This window comes from Vigna umbellata, chromosome 11 (genome assembly GCF_029865625.1).
Source record: "Vigna umbellata cultivar VRB3 chromosome 11, Vumbellata_1.0, whole genome shotgun sequence".
In the NCBI taxonomy this organism is placed as follows: Eukaryota; Viridiplantae; Streptophyta; class Magnoliopsida; order Fabales; family Fabaceae; genus Vigna; species Vigna umbellata.
Genome location: NC_142175.1, coordinates 20,916,830 through 20,941,295, shown reverse-complemented (window position 1 = coordinate 20,941,295; position 24,466 = coordinate 20,916,830). Strand labels below are relative to the sequence as shown.

At 36.5% G+C, this 24,466-nt stretch overlaps 1 protein-coding gene and 1 pseudogene across 2 annotated transcripts; both read left to right on the top strand.

The window, feature by feature from the left end:
- The first annotated feature begins 2,453 nt into the window (after positions 1 to 2,453).
- LOC148191151 (BEACH domain-containing protein C2 pseudogene) lies at positions 2,454 to 5,593 on the top strand (annotated as a pseudogene). The gene is made up of 3 exons (XR_015782767.1): positions 2,454 to 3,155; positions 5,317 to 5,451; positions 5,579 to 5,593. The product of XR_015782767.1 is annotated as a BEACH domain-containing protein C2 pseudogene (transcript).
- A 9,610-nt stretch (positions 5,594 to 15,203) lies between these two features.
- Positions 15,204 to 19,461, top strand: LOC124826162 (BEACH domain-containing protein C1-like). Its single transcript, XM_047298932.2, has 6 exons — positions 15,204 to 15,305; positions 16,062 to 16,175; positions 16,282 to 16,358; positions 17,544 to 17,625; positions 17,904 to 18,230; positions 18,909 to 19,461. The coding sequence occupies exons 1-6, from the start codon at positions 15,255 to 15,257 to the stop codon at positions 19,446 to 19,448; spliced, it is 1,191 nt and encodes a 396-aa protein (XP_047154888.1). The 5' UTR covers positions 15,204 to 15,254; the 3' UTR covers positions 19,449 to 19,461.
- The last annotated feature ends 5,005 nt before the right edge of the window (positions 19,462 to 24,466 follow it).

The following is a 24,466-nucleotide window of genomic DNA, read 5'->3' as shown; positions in this document are numbered from 1 at the left end:
GAAGATTTATAGCCATACTCAAGGACTATAATGTGCAATGCGGATCTATGATTTTCTGGTGGACTCAAACTGTGAATTTTTGTTATAGCTAAAAGAAAGTGTTAGAATATTTATCCTATTTATCATCATTATACTCTGTCTAGGGTTATTACGATTATATTGTGTCGAGGGTTATCCTACTTATCATGTACTCTTGTATCAATTTATTCTTATAAATAGACGATTATGAGAGGGATCAATCAAGCCCTCTAGAATTAGTTTACAGTTTCAATCTCAAGTCGGTATCAAAGCGGGTCCGCTCTGGTTTCTGTCTCGTAGCATTTGTTTGGTGCCATTTGCCGCTGTCCGCGGTTGTCCTCTTCAATGTTGTCGGTCACTGTTCTTCACTGTTTCGTCGCCGTCCGCCGCCGGCCATTGATACAGTTCAGTCCGGTGACCATCGGATTTGGTTCGTCTCTCCAAATTAAAAAAGATGTGTCCTGAACTTAGTGGTCTCCAAACCTTAGAATGTGAGTCATGTCAACTGGGAAAACATGTTAGATCTACCTTTCTTAAAAGGTCTCAATCAATATGTAATTCTAATTTTTCCATCATCCATTCTGATATATGGGGACCTAGTCCTATTTTCTCCTTTGGTTTTGGATATTTTGTTACCTTAATTGATGAATATTCAAGATGTACTTGGGTTTATCTTATGAAAAATCATTCTGAATTATTAGCCGTCTTTACATCTTTTTTAAATGAAGTCAAGAATCAATTTGGTCAAGTAATCAAAATATTAAGAAGTGATAATGCCAAAGAGTATTTCTCATCCTTCCTTTTTGCCATCTTGAGTTCTCATGGTATCTTACATCAGTCTACTTGTCCTCATACACCGCAGCAAAATGGTATAGCAGAATGAAAAAATAGACACCTGACTGAAACTGCCCATACCCTTTTGCTTGGTGCCCATATTCCTGTCCATCACTGGGGGATGCCATCTTAACTACATGTTATCTTACTAATAGGAGGCCCTCCTCCTCTCTTGATCATAAAGTCCCTTCTCCATTCTGTTTCCTAATGATCTTCTCTTTCACACATCTTCCCGAGTGTTTGGGTGTGTATGTTTTGTTCATGACATGTCTCTAGGACTAGACAAACTCTTCGCTCGCGCTCTCAAATGTGTCTTCTTAGGCTTTAATAGACCCAACAAACAACAAACTTTGTTAGGGTAGGCCCTAACAAAGATGATCATGTAAGGTATAACACCTATCAATTTTTTGATCGAGCTTGTGACAATGTTCACACTTGTGATTCCCTTTGCTTGGCTTGTGATGGAAATTGTGATCATCACACTGAGATACCAATGCTGAAGTGTCATCAGAAGTGACTGAAGAAGGTATTTAGTGGTTGACTTACTTGACACAAAGAAATAGGTTGGAACAAGGGGAAGTAGAGGTAGGTACAATTGGGGACTCTAAAATCTAATCACAAATATATGGATAATCATCAGGTAGTCCATGTAAGGCCATAAACATGGAAAAATTTGATCATTGCTCTAGTTCTTAAGAAGCAATGGAGGTAGGAGGCAATGTGAACTCTTATAGTTGAAGGGTATATTGAAAGACTTAAACATGAAGAGCGATGAGCCTATGAGGTTATATTGTGACAATAAATCCACAATTAGCATAACTCACAATCCAGTACAACAACATAGAACTAAACATATTGATGTGGATAAACATTTTATCAAATAAAAGATTGACCATGGAATGATTTGCACTTAGTATGTGTCTACCTAGGGACAACTCGCAGACATACTCATCAAAGGGCTAAACAACAGTAACTTTGAGAGAATTATATTAAAGCTCGGAATGAAGAACATTTATTTACTAGCTTGAGGGGAGTTTCAAATATATTTTAGAAAGTTTCAGATAATATTCTTATTGCTTTTAATTTTGTATAGTTATTTTATCTTGTTTTTATTACTAGCTATTCCCTAGAATAGTTTGTTCTTATTTCCAAAATAATAAGAAGAAAGAAATCATCTCCTTTTAAACTTGAGAATTAATTACATTGATTACAAAGTTCTATGACATGTCCCCTTTAACTAGAGCTTCTAACTTGCTCCACGCTTTTACAATTTATATGGGAGGATGAACTCCAACAGTGTGTGGGATATTTGACACTTCTGCTGTAATTTTCCGAAAACTAAACCCTATTTTCTGTATAACATTGTATTCTCTAAATATACTTTATGAGCCATTAACTAGTAAAATACCTTACATTGTTGCATAACTAAATTACCAGAAACTCAGGGTTATTGATATTTTATATTCTTCTTTGTCTGAAAACAAGTAATCCACATCTTCTCTTTGTGGTTATTACTAATCTCAAGCTTAGTGGCTTATTTGGAAATTTGAACAATGTAACACAAATTTATTATGCTTTGGTTTAATTTTTAAAATCTGTTATCAAAATTTAAAGAAATTTTACTCTTTATTTACTTTATTTTACAGATTGCTAGGGTGTTACATCTCTTCTACAGGTTGGTTGTGCAGCCGAATACAGCTAGAGCTCACTCATTTGCAAAAGCATTCCTAGCATGTGGAGGGATAGAAACTCTTCTTGTTCTTCTCCAAAGGGAAGTTAAAGCTGGAGAAAGTGATGCTCTTGAATCGGCACCAAAGAATCCTGAATTTAAAAAAAATGAAAATGATGGTAGCAGTGAAATCACAGAAACATATCAGGATGATGAAGGTTCCCAATCTGCTGATAGTTGCAGTAATATTGGTCCTAGTTCTCCTGATGTGTATATTGAAGGGATGACACGTACCTCAGAAACTCCATCTGTCAAGAATTTGGGAGGCATAAGTCTATCCATCAGTGCTGACAGTGCTAGGAAAAATGTTTATAATGCTGATAAAAGTGATGGCATTGTTGTTGGGATTGTTGGTCTCTTGGGTGCTTTAATAGTTTCTGGGCATCTGGGGCATGGTTCCCGCTCTGGTCTTGATACAGCAAGCAACCTTTTGGGTGTTGGACTGCAAGATGGTGGAAGTACAATGTTTGAAGATAAGGTTTCTTTTCTTTTTTACGCCTTACAAAAGGCATTCCAGGCAGCACCGTGTAGGCTGTTGACAAACAATGTCTATACAACTTTATTGACTGCCTCGGTATGACATACTCTCTCTACCTTATCCCCAGTCCCTAGTCCCTAGTCCATGCCAATTGTAGGATACTATTTTGCCAGTATAAAAATGGAAAATATTGTGTTTATTGAAATGGACATGCTTTATTTAGTATAAGCTTATTTTCTTTGGCCATTTTCATCTTATAGGTTTTTCTTTCTTTCTAAGAGTGTAAATGTATGTTTTTTCTTTCAATATGAGAAAAAATTATAATTCTTCCAACTCAATTCTATATGATATAGTTCTTACATTCTTTGCTTTGTATGTGTACTATCCATGTTATTTGCATTGTATGTCACTTTGAGATAAAATTTGCAAAATATATTTAAGATTTTGTTGAAAGAGAGATAGATGCAAGAGATGTTGAAACTGTGTATACGTTACATGATTGCAAGAAATACATATTAATTGCGACTAAGGCAGATAATTATAGGAAATTTTTTATGAATATACATGATGTGATATGTTTTATTCAGATTCCTATAAATTGATTCTAATTAGACATATCTATAATGATGGTAAAATTGTGACTGTTATTTTTTTGTTCAACTTTCGTAAAACTGCAGTGTTGGGTGTATGTTCCTAGCTTGAGTGTTATAGGATAGTACTTTTCCTATATAAATGCATGTTTGTATATATAATATACATCAACTGAGCACAATAAACGACTGCTTTTATTATCACATCTTAATTCAAGTTGGTATCAAGAGACCCCAACTTAAAGCTATATTTGTGAGGTTAGGTTAAGCTTAAAATTCACATTTTGAGATGGTATGAGAGCTAATCTTAGAAAGGTTTGTTGGGTCTATTTTGTTACTTGCTTTTGGATCACTATAAGACTACCCACAAATATTTATTTCCTTGCTTGAGATGTCCAGTCCTTGATGAGAGCACATTGATTAGAGATATGATCAAATTATAATTTGTAAATAAGTGTAAACTTCAACTTACTAACTTGTTTTGTGAGACTGAGTTAGACTCATGAAATAATTTGTAACAATTGGTATTTAATGGAGAAATGAAATGCAAATAAAAGGAAATAAGTCTCATGAAAAAAAGGAAACAAATCTCCATAACTAAAGACTCTAAATTTGAAACAAATCTACGAAATAGACTCCTAATCCCGATCCCTTAAGTTTAGGACTTTCTTGCGAACAAATATATATTTATTATTCAACAATTTTGTAGTTATTGTATAGTAAATCCCAAATTAACCTTCAAGTCGTCTAAGATAATTTTTAGTCATAATAACTCAGCCCTTGTGCAGGCCTGAACTCTGATTCAGCCGATGATCTTGCCACCACATCCCCCTTTTTTTTCTCCAGATCACTAATTTCACACTTAGGAAAGTACAATATTCAGTCATTAATCTTCTATCAACAAGCGAACTTGTACCTTTCAATATACGCAGCAGCCTGACATTTTACTGTGAATATCCATTTGCTGCCAGAAATATTCTTTTCTTTGAGTTTGTCAACAATATCCCTTTGTATTGAAAATAAGTATAGGCAGTTTTGTTGAAATAATTTCTAGCATTGTCAAACCTAAATCTTTTTATGTTGACCTCAAATTGATGCTGAGTCGTTGAATGAAAGATGGAAATAACAATAGTCACGTCATATTTTTGTGAAGCAAATGGATCCAAATAACTCTTGTGCAATCATCAATAAAGACTACAAACCAATGGGACCAAGAGATACTAGTTATAGTAGATTGTTCCCATATATCACTACTGATTAATTGGAAAGGTTGTGAACTTCTATTGTTGCTAATGGGAAAAGATACACGCATGTTTATATAATTCACAAGCCTCGCAGTGCAGTAAACAAATCCTAAACCCTTAATTTAGGGATTTCTTATAAACAAGTCTATATTTATTATACAGTAAATGTGCAGTATTTATAGCCATATTTCAACAAGACTTAAAATTCACTTTTTAGGAATAGGCTAAGTTTTGTCTTTTCTCATTATATAGGAAGCATATTAATTGAAATAAGAAGGTAATGCTCAATTATAAATGAAAGATTCCGTCTTATATTGTTAAAACATTAATACACCAAAGCCTTGAAGCCACGTTGGATATCTTTTTAAGATAACTCACGTTTTCCTTTGCCACGTTTTTTATGGTATTTTTTTTTTATTTCAGATAAATGCTTCTTCAACAGAGAATGCGCTGGATTTCAATGATCCTGGCCATCGCTTTGAGCATTCACAACTGCTAATAGCGCTTTTGCATTCCCTTCCATTTGCACCTAGGCCTTTGCTGAGCAGAGCACTACAGGTATTGGCTTAACAATTTTTTTCACAATATGCATGCAATAGTTGTGCATCATATCTTATCTTTGCCTAGGTTTTCTTAGTGTCTTCTTTTCTAATGTTCTTGATTTATGCATTTGATTTTCTTATAGCAATTTACTTATTGAATTACTTCTTAATTTAGGAATTTAGTTTCTTGTTAGACACTTATTCCTTTTTCTTTTGGGTGTTGTAAGGGAATGTTGCCAATATTTTAAGATCAAAAGGATTGTGGTGTAACATAGAAATAATTTCTTTACTTCCTTAAGAGAGTAGCTAAGCTTGATAATAACTTTAAAACTAATAAAAAGAAAGTGACAGGCTCAATTAGGTTTTGTTTTGTTGGATCTATCAAGGAGGAGGTTTGTGGGGAGATACAAACACCAATGACATATGAGCCCACCATATAAGGGATTGACACCACCCTGTACTCAAAACCTTAAGGCAATAGGTTAATGGGTCTTTTATCTTTATATACTGCTCTACTTTATCATTTATCTAATGTGGGACTTAGACTCACCTTTGGATTCCCAACATGTTTAAACAACAATAGGAATTGAATAAGTCTGATAATAAGTTTAAAACTAATCAAAAGAAATATGCTCAACTGGGTTCTGTTTAAATAACAAGAGGAATTGAATCAAGAGAAACAAAAACAATCTACCTCCTGGAGTTTATTACTGAGTGTATTAACCAAGAGAATACAAGTTTATGATTTCAAAGCACCTTGATAGCATATGGAGAGTTTATGAGAGAAAGAGAAGAGGGAATGAGGATGTTAGGAGAATAAATGAGGTGTAACTGTAATAACAGTTAGTGGCGGGAAAGGAGGTCTTATAAAGAGCTGGTGTACTCTTTTAATAGTTTTAGTTTTGAATATTCATTCTTTGTATAGACAGGAAACATTTATCCTGTGGAGGGGGAACTTGGCTCACTTGGAGGCTTTGGGTGTACAAATTGGAGGAATAATAACAGATTTACTCGGTTTTACTATCTTTTCTTCCCATGTGGTGTGTGTTAGTGAAGTTGTTAGGTTTCTGGGTATGAAACCTAACTGTCTTACAGCACACACTCACTCAATAGCACCCAAATGGTAAGAAAAGAATGAAAATATGTATTCACATCAACCAATGTCATGTACAACCAGTAACTGGGAGCATAATCCCCCTCCACATGATCAAGGTTCCTATCTATACAATTGATATCAAAAACTCTCCCTTCTACCAGACCCCCCTTGCCTTCTTATAAAGGCAACCCACTTCTAACTACCCAACAACAATTAATTCCTAAACTGAACAATTAATTCTTCAACTGTTTTCTCTCTCCTGCACACCTATTACCCATTATAACCTATCATATTATATCCTATCATTACACCCTGCTGCAAAACAACCTTGTCCTCAAGGTTGGTACAGTAGTGCTTGTTCCCATGGCTAATCATCATAGGAAGGGAACCCACTGGCTGCTGCCTCCAATTCAGGTCTGGAGGTTTGGGTGGTGGTCTATATGAAAAAATTGTTGACTCCTTTAAGAGTTGTTTTTTTTCCAGAATTCCCATGGACCCTATGATTGTTCTATATTGCCTTCTGACCTGGTGACCACTTACATGGGCTTGGATTTTAACTCTTTTCTGATGAATGATCAATAATTGTTTTCTCTTCTTCCACCCCCAAAACCTTTTTTGTATTTTTATAGAGTAGTACTGGCAAAGCCCTCTCCTTGCCCAAATTTGTTCATCCTAGAAGCTAAAAAGGAAAGAACTTGTTGATCTGACCATCCAATTCCTTCATCATCATCATGTTGAGCTAACTGTTTCCTCTGAATGTTAAATTGCAACCCTGCAAAGAAATATCTCTGCCATTGGTCTTCTAGTGTTTTGTATGTTTGTGACAACCATATTTTTTTCCCACTCAAGACAGCTGCATCTTCTACTTTATTTCCAGCCATCATAGTCACCCTGTTCCCACCATATTCTGCTTTCTTTCCTCTGTCTTCACTCTTCTTCACTGTTTTATCATACACATCACAACCTACCCCACTATCTCTCCTAGAAACGGCAGCTTCTGCCACTTCCTGGGCAGCAACACAAACAATGCCTCCATCACATTTTTTGTCTTCTGCACTGATATCTCTTTCTCTTTCCTTCCCAGAAAGAGCAGCTTTTGCCACTTCCTGGGCAGCAACACCAACAACTTTCTCATCAGCAGCTTCTGTGATTTTTGCAGTTTGGCCCAACTTTTCAAAAACAAAACCTCTATCTCTTTTTTCGAACCCCATTATCAATGCCTCTTTCAACCCTTTCCAAGAAAGGTTCTTGGTTTTATTTTTCCAGGCCCTGAACCAATAAATTGTGCCTCCCTCCATGCAGCTGTAAGCCAACCTGAGCCTCTCCTTCTCTGTGATATTTTGGGTGTCAAAAAACTTCTCAACTTGAGAGATCCATCCCAACGGGTCCAACCCCTCAAACCTGGGCAATTCTACCCGCTGCCTCCAATTTTGCTGCCCTTTGCCCATGTCTTCCTCCAGTTCTTCCTCTGAACCATCTTTCTTTCCTCTCATGATAGCTTTCTCACTTCTTTCTAAGCCCATTATGTGAATCTTGATTTCCTGTAACATTTCTTTTATTTCTTGGATATCTCTCCTCCATTCTGCCATCCCCATTTTCTGTTCACTGACCCTTCTCTCCAAAGTATTGTCTCTTCCTTCCATGCTTCCACCCTTTCTTGATCACTTCTTGATCCCTTCTTGATCCCTTCTTGATCCGGCAGTCCCCTCCTAAGCGGAGCAGCTTCTTGATCCTTCACCCCAACTTTGATCCGGCAGCTTCTTGATCCGACAGGTCCTTGATCCGGCAGGTCGGACCAAATTGTTAGGTTTCTGGGTATGAAACCTAACTGTCTCACAGCACACACTCACTCAATAGCACCCAAATGGTAAGAAAAGAATGAAAATATGTATTCACATCAACCAATGTCATGTACAACCAATAACTGGGAGCATAATCCCCCTCCACATGATCAAGGTTCCTGTCTATACAATTGATATCAAAAACTCTCCCTTCTACCAGACCCCCCTTGCCTTCTTATAAAGGCAACCCACTTCTAACTACCCAACAACAATTAATTCCTAAACTGAACAATTAATTCTTCAACTGTTTTCTCTCTCCTGCACACCTATTACCCATTATAACCTATCATATTATATCCTATCAGAAGTGTCTAGATAGATTTCCTTCCAAGAAACCTATCACACCTTTTCTCTACTACAAAAAAGAAACAGGGTAATTTACCCCCTGTTTACATTGTTTAGTAACTAATTCTGTAACGTAACCCTATTTCCTTTTTTTCTAAATAAGTGTCTGTCACCTCAAGAAGATGTCTATATTTTCTTTTAGCAATGCATTTTGTTGTGGTGTATTCACACAAGGAAATTCATGAATAACACCATTTTCAGAAAGAAATTTAGACATGTCTTGATTTACATATTCCCACTCATTATCAGAACATGAACTTTTAATTGACTTCCCGAATTATGTTTTTACCATATGGAAGAATTTGTCAAATAAAACTTCATATTTTTCTTTCATGAGAAAAATCCATGTAACATGACATGCTTAAGTAAATAATAGGGATTCCTTAGTGGTGAGAACTTTGTCGCCTAAACTATCCCAAACAAACTGAACTAACCCCCTCTACTGTAGTATAAGAATCAAGTCAGGTCAGTCCAAGGAGAACTACTGCGGTGAGTTCATTGACTTGTTGAAAGACAGATTTTTAGGGGGTTTCAAAAGTAATAACAGAAAGCAGTAACAACTAAAGACTAGAATAATTAAACAGCACTTAACACCATGAAATACAGGCTGTGAAACTAGAAAACAAAAATTCTACTAAGCCAGAACTGTGAGATGAGATGTGTAACAGGGAGAGGAAGGTGCAATGGAAATTGAAAATAAAACAGTTAAGAGATAAAAACGAGTACTATGCAGTCAACTTAATGAAATCATAGTTGCAAAACAGAATTTAACCAAAAAGAGAAATGTGTAATAGAGAATAAAATAGGTACTACTTTCACTAAAACAGAGAAAATGAAATTGGAAGATTGGAATGTAAAGTGCAACACATATTACATGAAATGCATGATTAAACTAAATAGTAAAAGTAGATATCAAAAGAAAAGAATCAATAAAATAGTAGGTGCTCCAACTCAGGGCTCAAAAAGATGAAAAAGGCAACAAATAGCATAGTAAAACAATGCATAACCAATGACTGAAATAGTAGTTCAGAAAATCAGAGAAGTTCATTGTGCAAAATCAACCATTCATCTCAGCACTAAGATAAACACATACAAAACTGGAATGTAGCATTAAAAAGGGACAAATGCCCGAGAAATACTAATATCACCTTAATCACTAAAATTAGGTGGAAGAGCAATAAAATAAAAGGAAATGGAATAATGAAAAGAAGAACATAAAACATATGGAATAAAAAACTAACCACAAATCAAGACTACAACATTGTTAAACTGGTAAATGAAAAAATGTGACCATAGATGTAGCGGTGGTTGATTGCAAACGGGGTGCTGTAGCGGTGACAAAACCACAAGTTGGGTGGCAACCTTAATATTTGAAGGAAATGGGTACACTTCAACCAATTCTAAAAGGAACCATAAATAAGAGGGTAAAGAATAAATGCCAAAGTAGGGCTCCCAAGATCAGGAGCTTTATATCTAACTTGAAAATATTAATATAAAATAAAGAAGGTCAATGTAGTTAGAATCTATTCAAATTGATTCATTTGAAATCGTAAATTAACCTTTATCTATAGAGAGCTCTAACCCTAAAGTAATAATTACAAAGAGATCTCTTGAATCTTTTAACAACTTCTATCAACTTCTAGTAATACATTTTATTGAATATAGTGAAGAAGATTAGGAGAAATCTCCCTTATGTGTTTAGCATACACATAGGGTAGTTTATTTATAATGTAAGATAAGGGTTAAACCCTAAATACAGAATGGGCTAAGCCCAATTAACAGAAACACACAACTTAACATCTAACACTCCCCCTCAAGCTGGAGCATATAAATCATATGTTCCAAGCTTGTTACAAATATAGTCAATTCTAGGTCCTCGTAAGCACTTGGTGAATATGTCTGCCAACTGGTTGCTTGAGTTAACGAACTCAGTCTTGATATCTCCTGATATGATTTTTTCTCTAATAAAATGACAATCAACTTCAATGTGCTTGGTTCTCTCATGGAAGACAGGGGTTAGCGCTAATATGAAGAGCAACTTGATTATCACATATAAGTGTCATGTGAGTGGCATCTCCAAATTTCAATTCATTAAGTAATTGTTTAAGCCACACAAGCTCGCAAGTAGCAGATGCCATAGCTCTATATTCTGCTTCTGCGCTGGACCTTGCCACAACACTTTGCTTCTTACTTTTCCAAGATATCAGGTTGCCACCAATAGAGACACGATATCCAGAAGTAGACCTCCTATCAGAAGGGGAACCAGCCCAATCAGCATCTGAATAGCAAACGATTTTTGTATCATTGTTAGAGCCATATAGCAAACCTTTTCCAGGTGATCCTTTAATATACTTGAGTATGCGAACAACTGCATCCCAATGGTCTTCACATGGGAAGTTTAGAAACTGACTCACCACACTAACTGCGAAGGAAATGTCAGGACGCGTAACAGTAAGATAGTTTAATTTACCAACTAATCTTCTATACCGTTCAGGATCTGAGAAAGGCTCCCCCTGATTTGGTAAGAGTTTGATGTTAGGGTCCATAGGTGTCTCAACAGATTTACAGTTCATTAACCCTATTTCCTCCAAGATGTCTAACGCATACTTCCTTTGAGATATGACAATACCATCATTGGATTGTGCTACTTCAATACCCAAAAAGTACCGGAGTTTGCCAAGATCTTTGGTTTGAAAATGATGACAAAGGTGTTGTTTCATCTGAGAGATGCCGAGATAGTCACTTCCTGTGAGAACAATATCATCAACATACACTATTAAGTAAATACATCCAGCACTTGAGTGGCGATAGAACACTGAATGATCCGCTTCACTGCGAGACATACCAAATTGTTGAACAACACAGCTGAATTTACCAAACCAGGCCCGAGGAGATTGTTTTAGGGCATATAAGGATTTGCGAAGACGACATACCAATCCAGATGACTCCCCTGAGCAACAAAGCTAGGCGATTGCTCCATATAAATTTCTTCATGCAAATCACCATTTAGGAAAGCATTTTTGACATCAAGTTGGTAAAGAGGCCATTGTCGAAGAGCGGCCATGGCAATGAATAGCCGAACAGAGGTCATTTTTGCCACTGGAGAAAAAGTATCACCATAATCCAAACCAAAAATCTGTGTGTAGCCTTTGGCAACCAGTCGAGCTTTCAGACGATCAATTGTGCCATCAGGGCCAACCTTGATAGCATACACCCACCTGCAATCAACAACAGACTTTCCAGATGGTAATTGGACAAGCTCCCAAGTTCCACTTTTCTGTAAAGCACTTAATTCATCCAGCATAGCTTGACGCCAGCCAGGATAAGTTAAGGCATCATCCACAGATTTAGGAATTGACACAGAAGAAATGGATGAGAGATAAGTGTAAAAAGATGGAGATAATCTGTGGTAACTAAGAACAGTATAATGGGGGGAAGGGTTACGGGTAGAGCGTATACCTTTACGGAGGGCAATAGGCAAGTCAGACTCATTTGCTGGAGCCGGAGGAGACACAGGAGGCGGCACTGGAAGTGAGTCATGAGGGAGACAATTGCGGCGACTATAAACCTGAAGGGGTGGTGGTGAAGGACGATCCTGTGGTAAATGAGAGTCTAAAGAAGGAGGAGACAAAATGGGTGGAGCATCACCAGGAGGATCACAGATAAGAGGAATATCAACAGTAACAGGGAGAGGTACAAAACTAGAAGATAAATGTGTAAAGTAAAAAGAAGATTCATCAAAAGTGACATCAGCAGAGATAAAATGACGATTGAGGGAAGGGGAAAAACACTTATAGCCCTTTTGTGACCGTGGAAATCCTAAGAAGACACATTTGTGAGACCTAGGAGATAACTTATCAAGATCAGGACTAAAATCATGAACAAAGAGAATGAGGGATTTTGTTCGCTAGGACGGAAGATGGCATGCGGTTGATAAGATAACATGTCGTGAGAACAGCATCACCCCAAAAACGTGAAGGTACTTGACCATGAATGAGAAGGGTACGAGTTGTTTTAATAAGGTGTCTATTCTTGCGCTCAGGCACCGAGGGGTATAAGCACATGAGGTTTGGTGAAGAATGCCATGAGAAGCCATAAAATGTTTAAACTGTTGAGAAAGGTATTCACGGCCATTATCACTACGTAAAGTGCGAATAGAAACCCCAAACTGAGTTTTTATTTCACTGAAAAAAGTTTGAAAAATAGAAAACAACTCAGAACGATTCTTCATGAGAAACAACCAAGTACATCTGGAATAGTCATCAATAAAGGTAACAAAATACTGAAATCCTAAAGTTGACTTAACACGACTAGGTCCCTAAATATCAGAATGAACCAATGAAAAGGGGGATGACGCTCGTTGTGAAGCACTACGAGGAAAGGAACTACGAGTATGTTTACCTAACTGACAAGACTCACACGACAAACTTGATAATTTGGACAGACTCGGAACAAGTTGTTGCAGTTTGGCAAGACTGGGATGACCTAACTGAGCATGAAGAAGGGATGGTGACTCCATGATTATGCTAGCATGTGGAGAAGGGCTGAGATGATATAGGCCATGAGACTCACATCCTGTGCCAATCATGTGTTTCGAACTCCGGTCCTGCAACCAACCAGAATCTTTGGTAAATGAAATAACACAATTAAGGGAACGAGTTAGACGACTTACGGACAATAAGTTAAAAGGAGACCCAGGGACATAAAGTACATTATCAATGGATATGGACGGAAAAATATGAACAGTACCAATACCATGAGATGAGACTCTAGACCCATCAGTCATCGTTACCGAGGGTAAATTAACCGGACATGACAAGGAAGAAAACAAGGACTTGTTACCAGTGATATGATCGGTGGCACCTGAGTCAAGGACCCAAGATCCGAGAGAGTGAGTCAGACCAACAAAAGGAGTACCTGTGCGTATAACAGAAGCAGATGTAGTGGAACTAGAGTGCTGACGGTCCTCGTACCATCTGAGAAATTCCTGAAAGAGTAAAGGGTTATTTATCGTATTTGATGAAGTAGGATGGTCTGCAGACGGTGATCGGGGAGGTGGATCAGAATTAGCCATTACATAGGTCGAGGAGGACGTCCATGAAGTGCATAACATCTATCAATTTTGTGGCCTAGCTTGCCACAATGGTCACATTTTGGACGTCCTTTACCTGGTTGGCGAGACCGACTCCGATCATCAAGTTGGGTAGCCATGGAGAGGGAGAAACCCTAAAAATTCAAAGTGCTCCGATTGACGCAACGACCACAGATCCAGAAAGAGGGCGAGGAGGCGATCACGGCGATGTTGATCGGCGGCGGAAAGCTCCGGCGACGCGCCGGCACGCGCGGCGGCAGCGGTGACTCTTGTGGCGGCGCGTGGGTGGTCCGTTCGCCGCGATCTTCGTACCACGGTGGTCGCCCGGTCGAGACGATTCCGATGGTGTGGTCGCCGGTCGATTCTGGAACTCCGGCGACGGTGGCGGCGGCGACGACAACGGCGACGACGGCGGCGGCGGTGACGGCAGCGACGGCGACTGCAACGACAGCGGCAGTGATGAGTGCCGGAGGCCGTGGAGTTGACTGGAACTATTCCTGTGTTCTAGATACCATATTGAATATAGTGAAGAAGATTAGGAGAAATCTCCCTTATGTGTTTAGCATACACATAGGGTAGTTTATTTATAATGTAAGATAAGGGTTAAACCCTAAATACAGAATGGGCTAAGCCCAATTAATAGAAACATACAACTTAACATCTAACACATTTAATATTCTACCTACAACTTTCAGTAATGCATTGAATATCCTACTAACAACAAATTCTAAGGAAAAAAACCATTGTAATTGTAGGATTGTTTTTAAATACAAAATCCTAGTTTTAAAAGCAAGATACACATGTAATAAATATTAAAAATATAGAAGGATAAAACACAGAACTTCCTAACATACATAATGAGTAGCGTGATTTTGAAAGTTATCAAACATTGTTTTAAGGCTTCCATTCCTGCCTGATAATTTCCAATTACAATTATATGATCTGAATAGACAGTATAACCCCTTGAAGTGAAAGGCTTAATAAATAGTATATGGTCACCTAGGCTTTGCTTGTATCCCATGGTCTTCATTACAGTAGGAGACTGTTTCAATTCATAGAGCTTGAAATCATGCTCTATGAGACTTCCTTAGTTTTCAATCCATAGGTTATTGAAAAAATAGATAAAAAGATTTAAGCTATGTTGGTTATATGTCACATTTAGTTCTATAGTCTCTCCATTTCTTTCTTTATGAGCAATGTTTTGCTTTTCGGCAAGTATTGGCTTTAAGTACATAGTTAAGTATTGCAGTGCATGCAAATGCCGCTGCCATACAGAAAGTCTGTTTATGGAATTGAGTCCGATGGAAAGTTCCAGCAGTGCATGTACTTCCCAATTGAGAACTTGTTTCTCATCCTCTAGTTTTAAGCTCCCTGTTTGTGTATGATTTCAGGATCTTCTATTTTTGGCTTGCAGTCATCCAGAAAATAAAGGGATTCTGACAAATATGGAGGAATGGCCTGAATGGATTCTCGAGGTCCTAATATCAAACTATGAGGTAAAAATTTATGAAGCTCTTATCTTTGCCTTTTTTTACTATCCTTCATTTTTCTTCAATAAAATTTAACAGACACTTATGTCTCCCCTTCAAAACTTCAAGAAAAAAGTCTTAACTTATGATGGATTATTGCAAGGTCATGACTGATTATCACAACATTGTGGCTCAAAAACAATGTCTGAAGCAAATAATTCACAAGGGTATTTATGAATCACTGTAGTATTAATAAATTTGATTTTAAATGGTTTAAGTCTCAAAACTTTTTCTTAGAGTAGAAAAACCTGATTTAATTTATAAATTTTGAAAAATATTATCATGTTGTTTTCGAAACCTTATATATGATCCTAATCCAGGATTGAGATTTTACCTTTTGGATTGTTTTCATTGAAAGTTATCTACCTTGGAAGAAAGAGGAACATCTAAGAGAGAGAGGAAGAGAGAAAATTTCTGATTTTAGATAGAGAATACAAGATCATGGAACTCTATAGAGCTTGAACCCTATAGAGTATGTGCATATGACACGTGTCTGTCAGTTAAAACAGAAATAATATAACAACTAAAAATGCTACAGCTACTGAAAAACACAGCATAATGAACTGCACTAGGTTTATACTACACTAATACAACAAGGGTGCAAGAGGGCTATGTTTTCAAAGTATTGTGGTTTGAAAATAAATTGATTTGTGTGAATACATGTAAACTTCTTGTGTAATGTTATTATTTATGCAGCATGCTTTTTTCTTTTTGCTTGAACAGTTGGGTCCAGGCAAATCATCTGATTCGACAAGCCTTGGGGACATAGAGGACATAATATATAAATTCCTTGTTATAATGCTAGAACGTTCAATGCGCCAAAAGGACGGATGGAAGGTTCATTTGCATTATATTCGGCTACTGTCTGATCTTGCCATAGTTTATTTTTTAATATTTTTATATTAATTCTTTTTTTATTTGGTGGATCGCTTTATATTTGTAGGATATTGAAGCAACAATTCATTGTGCAGAATGGCTTTCAATTATTGGTGGATCTAGCACAGGAGAGCAGCGAATTAGGTAAGTTTGTATCCATTTGGAGCTCGTTATTATTACTATTCAGCTCCATCATTGTAGTATGTTCCTTTTGCTACTTGATATTGTTCGACATTGGCTATATTTTGAAAAGGTAGCTAAAAAGCTAATTAGCTCATTGGATTTTAAAGTTTTTGATATAATTATCTGTTGACACAAATGATCAATATGGAAATGTTTGATACTTTTGTATAAATTTTATTTTTATTTTATTGGCAAAATATATTTTGAGGTAATTATAGTTTTAGTTTTTATTAATTATAAACTCTTATAAGTTTTTTATTTGTAGAGATATTATTTTAATTGCATTTTTTAGTTTCAATTACTTTTTTTTTTTGACATATTATGATTTTTACTATTAATTTTATAATATATCTTCATATTTTTCCAACCAAATTTAAAATAAAATCAAGTAGCATACACTTAAGTAGATGACCTACCCTTGTTATGTTGATTAATGTGATAGTTATAATATCTTGAAATACAATACTAAAATATCGTGATAAATACAAAGGGATCACAGGCCTTGGGAGTGACTGCTTTTCTATAAATATTCCGGGCAGAATTTTCGATGCTATTAAATTATCCTATTTCACTGTTTTTAGTGAAATAAAAATTATATTTTCTTGAAGCCTCGATTTGGAATTGAAACACAACATATCATTGCTATATATGTGCCAGGTTGTGAAGCTAGTCCCAAGGTTAACTGAATTAAAGATACTCTCGATCTTTTAAAAATTGTAAGTTTCACTGAAGTTTAAATATTTAATAAAATTCGCAGTCACTCCCAGATATACTCCACATTGATTGACAGGGAACTCAATGAGGAACAAATGATGTCTGAAAGACAGGCATGAATAATAGATTAGTGGCATTCTTGGTAATGGATGAGCAGTTCTTTGATAACACTGATCTATGCTATTATTCTGCTGATATGTACTCTATTTTATTTTTCTTTTCTTACATTTTCCTTCTCTGAATTCAATGCCATAATCCTAGTCTAGCTTTGTGGAAAATTATTAGGAGAATTTTAGGCATATCTTTCACAGGCTCTTTCTATACTGTCATATAATTCCCTTGTCTTGATAAAAAGTTTACACTGAAGAGATGTTCTTTTTACCTTGGTATAATGGTTTATGCGACAATTCTTCCTTGGTTCATGTATTGAAGGCGTGAAGAGTCATTACCTACATTTAAGAGAAGGCTCTTTGGTGGCTTGCTGGACTTCGCTTCTAGTGAGTTGCAGATCCAGGTACATATTGTTTCCAACCTTTGTTGATTTTTCCTAATGAACAGTTTCATTTTCCCATTACAAGATAATTTGTCCTTTTCATCTTTTGACGTTTTTTCCCTACTTGTTAATTTTGGTTATTAATGTATATGCTCATCTAGAAAACAATTTCTCAACTACTCACATAAATGTGTGAATGTATAAGAACACGGACTATTGGAATTATATATATTCCTTTTGTTGAAAAGAGTGGAAGAAAAACAGAAATAACGTCTACATTCAGACTTTCCTTACTGCAGACTCAAATTATTGCCATGGCTGCTGCTGGTGTTGCTTCTGAGGGCTTGTCTCCAGATGCTGCCAAGGCAGAGGCTGAGAACGCTACTCACCTGTCTGTGGCTTTAGTAGAGAATGTTATTGTGATACTAATGCTTGTTGAGGATCATATAAGGTCTCAATGCAAGCAGTCATCTTCTTCACGTGCTGCAGATGGCTCTCCATCTCCCCTATCTCTCTTTTATCCAGTGCATTATAACTTAACATCATCATTCACAAGCTCAGAATCAACAGATGTTAGGGGTGATCGCACATCAGCATCTAGCAACTCTGGGGGAGTCTCTCTTGACGTATGCATACAGTAATTTAAAAGTAGATGTGCATGCATGCTATGTGTCATAAATACAATAATTTGCATTATCTCTCCACTGTTCTTCGTGTCATTCCTTCAAAATTCATACAATGGTTGCATATCATCCTGTTTTTCTATAAGCCTTTTCTAAAATCAATAATTTGATACATTGCTTATTAAAGTTTCAATTTCTGTTTTATTTTTTTGCAATGCTGTATCTGTTTTCTCCATAAATATCCATCTTTTGTCATAGAGAATTTGAACAGAGAAAAGATAGGGAAAAACTAAACAAGAACAGAATATTTTCATTAATACTATGTATAAGAAGTATTTATAGAGACAGATGGCTTCTCGCTATTATAAACTGACAGCTGTACAATGAAAATGAACACATACAATGAAAGAAACCTACAAGTGTACAAGTTTGACTCTTTATACAAGTTGACTATAATATGTACACTTAACATTTGGCAGGGTCCTTAGGATCAAGTTTTTTCTAGTTTTCCGTTCCCTTCTCTTCCCTACTTCCATTTTATTTGCAGTCTTGTTGATTCAATTTTTATAACCCCCTTCTTTCTCTCTCTCTCTCTCACACACACACACACACACACACTCACTTATGGTCATGCATGTGTTTGTTTTTATAATGGTGTGACTTGTTTTCTCAATTTTTTAGGTACTTTCGTCAATGGCTGATGCAAATGGTCAGATATCTGCTGCAGTTATTGAAAAGCTTGCCGCAGCAGCTGCAGCTGATCCGTATGAGTCTGTTTCTAGTGCTTTTGTATCATATGGATCTTGTGCCAAGGATTTAGCAATTGGGTGGAAATATAGAAGCCGTTTATGGTACGGTGTTGGCCTTTCATCAAATACAGCTTCATTTGGTGGTGGAGGGAGTGGATGGGAATTTTGGAAGTCCTTACTGGACAAAGATGACAATGGCAATTGGCTTGAACTTCCATTGGTGAAGAAGTCTGTAGCAATGCTGCAAGCATTGTTGCTAGATGAGTCCGGGAAAGGTGGTGGTCTTGGTATAGGTGGAGGGTCAGGTACTGGAATGGGAGCAATGACTGCGTTATACCAGCTGTTAGACAGTGACCAGCCATTCTTGTGCATGCTTCGGATGGTTCTTCTATCGATGAGGGAAGATGATGATGGGATTGACAGTAAGATGAGTGAAGAAAGGAAACTGCAGTCAGCACTTTTGTGGAGGTAAAATAACCTCTGTAATCATATTACTTCTAGCTCAATTATTCATTCTTAAATGACATTTTATCATTACCTGGAAAAGTTCCATTAAGGTTGGTACATTGACATTAGCTTTATTTTCTTCTTGGTCACCGAATACTTTTTTTTTGAAGAAAAAAAAATCATGTTAGACATCAGGATGATGAAGCTTTAGCATTCCACCTAAGTTGGCACCCTAAAACTTCAAACATCATTTGTCATCACACAAACATCCATTAAAGAAGAAAAAAAGAAAAGATACAAACAAGCAAAAGGAGGCTAAATCGAACCTGTGCCCGAAAAAAGAAAACCGACCCAGAATCCTAACAAAAACTAAATTCTGGAAGCTTAGAACAATTCCTAAAAAAGAATCAGTGTTTACCGCGGGGTAAACAATCAAACCAAAAGTAGTCCAATTTATTATCAACCCCTATGTTAGCCATAAGATCACCACATTTATCATCTTCATAGTGTTTAAGACGCGCTGTTTTCATTTCTACTTGGTTATTTTTTGTGAAAATTAGAAAAATTATGGAATTTTCTCCATTTCAAAAACAAACAATAAATTGGTATTTAATGGAAAAATGAAACCCTAATGAAAGGAATTAAATCTCCTTAAATAAAGCAAATAAATCTCCAAACATAAAACCTATAAATCAGGAGCTAATCTAAAAAATAAACTCTTAATCCTAGTCTCTTAATTTCAAGGATTTCTTCCAAACAAATCTGAATTTATTACTCAATTAATCTATATTTATTGTATAGAAAATGTGCAATATTTACTAATAGATTTTAATTTAATAAACATAGGAAACAGTCATGTGGCTGTAAAAATATTGCTTAACATGAAGTTTTGGAAAGATTACAATATAATGCAGTTCTGCCTGACAAAACTTAATAGAGAGAAAGACAAAAGTTATGAGCAGTTATGGGTGGTTACAAACTAGTGTAACCTCCGAAAATTACAAAATAAAGAGAAAATAAAAAAACAGAAATAGGGATAAAACTATATTAGAAAACAAGAAAAAAAAATAACAATCAAATAACAAACATATAAAATAGGCCCCCTCAAACTTGAGGTGAGGCATTGGGACGGATGAAATCCATCACTTTGAGTTTGAAACGGAGAACTGAAAACGAGCGAAGAAAGTGGTTTGGTGAGAGCATCAACCCACTGATCAAGACCAAAAATTTGAGAGACCACGAGTTGCTGGGATAACACCTATTCATGAACAAAAAAGACACCAGTCTCCATATGCTTAGTCCTGGAGTGAAAAACAGGTTATGGGCAATAACAATAAAACTCTAGTGAACAGGTGTAACTTCAAGGGCGGGGTATTACTTGGTTCAGTGGTAAAATTTATATTAGGAGAAATAAATAAAGGAGGCGATTATAACCTCCTACAGTTGTAACCTTCTAAAACAGACTATTATATATAGTTTGTGTATAGGCCGTTGATTTTTCAGTTTTGGAGTTTATGAGGAAAAGGGTTTGGAAGAGTTAAGGTCCTCTCGAAAAGCTTGGGTTTTATGAGATTCATTGTTGTTGTACTACTCCCACATTGGCATAACAGTTTTATTCATGATAAAATCATTCAGAACCTATCTTGAATATTTTTGTAACTATGGGTTGTCCTATCATTGTTGAGGCTAAAACAATTGAAGGTAGTCTATTAATTAAATAACATACAGTAAGAACAAGGAACCTTATGTTGAAAAAGAAAAGTTCGAGTTTGGTCAAATAAGTGTTCATTTTTCTATTGTTTTGACACAAGATAATACCCTTCTTACTGCAAAAGGAATTAAGTTCTTGATTAAAACAATCTTTAGCATTATCAAATCAAATCCTAACACTAAACTAATTTTTACCACTGTGAAAAAACATTGAACAAAAGGGCTGACTTTTCCGATTTTTTCTTTTAGAAGGAATACCCATGTAACCCCAGTACTATCATCTATGAAGGTAATGAACCAATGAGCAGTAAATACATTTGGGATATTGGAGGGACCCTAGACATCAATCTCTAATAATTGACTTGTAAGGTGAGAATTTCCAAAAGTTTATGAGCTTTCTTTAAGTCATATCTCTAGTTGATGTGAAACTAAAAACTAATGTTGTGATTACACTTCAGAATTAAACTTTAAAATAATTCTAGAGGGCTTGATTGATCCCTCTCATAATCTTCTATTTACAAGAATAAATTGATACAAGAGTACATGATAATTAGAGTAATCCTAGACACAATATAATCATGATAAATAGGGTAACTCTTGACACAATATAATGATGATAAATAAGATAAATATCCTAACACTCTCCCTCAAGTTGGAGCATACAAATTGTATGTACCAAGCTTGGAACAAATAAACTCAATCCGAGGACCCCTTAATGACTTGTTCAATACATCTGCGAGTTGATCGTTTGACCCAATAAACTCAGTACATATTTCTTTAGTCAACAACTTTTCAATAACAAAATGACAATCAATTTCTATATGTTTAGTCCTCTCGTGAAACACTGGATTTGATGTAATGTGGAGAGCGGCTTGATTGTCGCAATACATCTTCATAGTATGGATGTCACAAAATTTAAGCTCTTGAAGGAATTAGATCACCCATATAAGTTCACATGTTAGTGATGCCATTGCCCTATACTCGGCTTCAGTTGTTGATCGAGCTACTACATTTTGTTTCTTACTTTTCCATGAAATAATGTTTCCTCCCAGAAAAACACAATATCCTGTAGTAGACCGTCTATCAATAGGCGAAGCTGCCTAATCTACATCACAATACCCAGAGACCTGAATGGTTCCTTTATCTTCATATAACAATCCTTTCCTGGGAGCCTTTTTGACATACCTTAGAATACGAATGAGAGCATTCCAATGGTCAACACATGGAGCCTACATGAACTGACTAACCACTCTAACTGCAAAGGATAGATCTAGCCTTGTAATAGTGAGATAAATCCGTTTTCCAACCAGCTTCCTATACCTCTCTAGATCGAAGAATAATTCACCTTCTTCTATCCTTAATTTCTGGTTTGGGTCCATGGGACTGTTTATAGGTCTGCAATCAATCATGAATGTTTCTTGTAATATATCAAGAGCATACTTCCTTTGGGAGATTACAACTCCATCTTTTGATTGCGCTACTTCAATGCCTAAGAAGTATTTGACACTTCCAAGATCCTTGGTTTGAAAATGTTTACAAGAAGTACTCTTTTAGTTGAGATATTCCAATTAAATCATTTCTTGTAATCACAATATCATCAATATATACTATTAAGTAAACACATTTCCCAAGAGAAGAATGACAATAAAAATCTGAATGCTTGAGGCCATATAGAGATCGATGCAGTTTGCATACCATACCAGACTCCCCCTAAGCAACAAACCTTGGAGGTTGCTCCATATAAACTTCTTCCTCAAGATCACCATGTAGGAAGGCATTCTTGATATCCAATTGATGAAGTGGCCAGTGACGAATGACTGCCATGGCAAAGAAGAGGCAAATAGTAGTCATCTTGGCTACAGGAGAGAAAATGTCACAATAATCAAGACCATAAACCTGAGTGTAACCTTTTGCAACAAGTCGGGCTTTGAGCCGATCAATTTCACCATCAAGACCGACTTTAACTGCATACACCCATCGACAACCAACCGCCTTTTTGCCCGGGAGAAGGGACACCAGCTTCCAAGTATTACTTTGGTCAAGAGCCCGCATTTCTGCAATCATAGCTTGTCGCTATCCAGGATGATCGAGTGCTTCTTTCACATTCTTGGGTATAACAACAAAAGACACTGAAGCTAAAAGAGAAAAATAGGAGGGCGACAATCGATGATAGCTAAGAAAATTATAAGTGGGATGAGGGTTTCGAGTGGAACGAGTACCTTTTCTGAGGGCAATAGGTCATGCTGAATCATTTTCACCAGGAGGCGTGGGAGGAGGTGACGAGGGAGAAGAATCTAAAGAAGGAGATTCACCATTGTCTTGGGGAGGTGGACTATCCATTAGGGCCCTGTGTGGGATGATCTCAGTATGTGGAGAAATGGGTGCAGGAGGATTGTGATCAAGACTTCGAATGACAAAGACAGTGGAGCTATATGACTCAGCCATTGGAATAGGAAGGACCTGCTGGAGGATAGAAACATCCTGAACAGATGGAGAGAAGTAAGGAGTCTATTCAAAGAATGTGACATTTGGCAGACATGTAATACTTTTTAGTTTCAGGAGAGTAACATTGATATCCTTTTTGAAGTCAAGAATAGCCTAAGAAGACACATTTGAGAGCTTGAGCGAAGAGTTTGTCTAGACCTAGAGACATGTCATGAACAAAACATACACAACAAAACACTCGGGGAGATGTATGAAAGAAAGGATCATTAGGAAACAAAATGGAGAAAGGGACTTTATTATCAAGAGAGGAGGAAGGCATCCTATTAATAAGATAACATGCAGTTAAGATGGCATCCCGCAGTTATGGACAGGAATATGGGCACCAAGCAAAAGGGTACACGCAGTTTCAACCAAGTGTCTATTTTTTTCGTTCTGATATAGCATTTTGTTGTGGTGTATGAGGACAATTAGACTAATGTAAGATACCATGGGAACTCAAGATGGCAGAAAAGGAGGATGAGAAATACTCTTTTGCATTACCACTTCTTAATATTTTGATTACTTGACCAAATTGATTCTGGATTTCATTCAAAAAGGATGTAAAGATAGCTAACAATTCAAAATGATTTTTCATAAGATAAACCCATGTACATCTTGAATATTCATCAATAAAGGTAACAAAATATCTAAAACCAAAGGAGGAGATACGACTAGGTCCCCATATATCAGAATGGATGATGGAAAAACTAGAATTACATATTGATTGAGACCTTTTAGGAAAGGAAGATCTAACATGTTTTCCTAATTGACATAACTCACATTCTAAGGTTTGGAGACCACTAAGTTCAGGACACATCTTTTTTAATTTCGACAGATGGCCAAATCGAT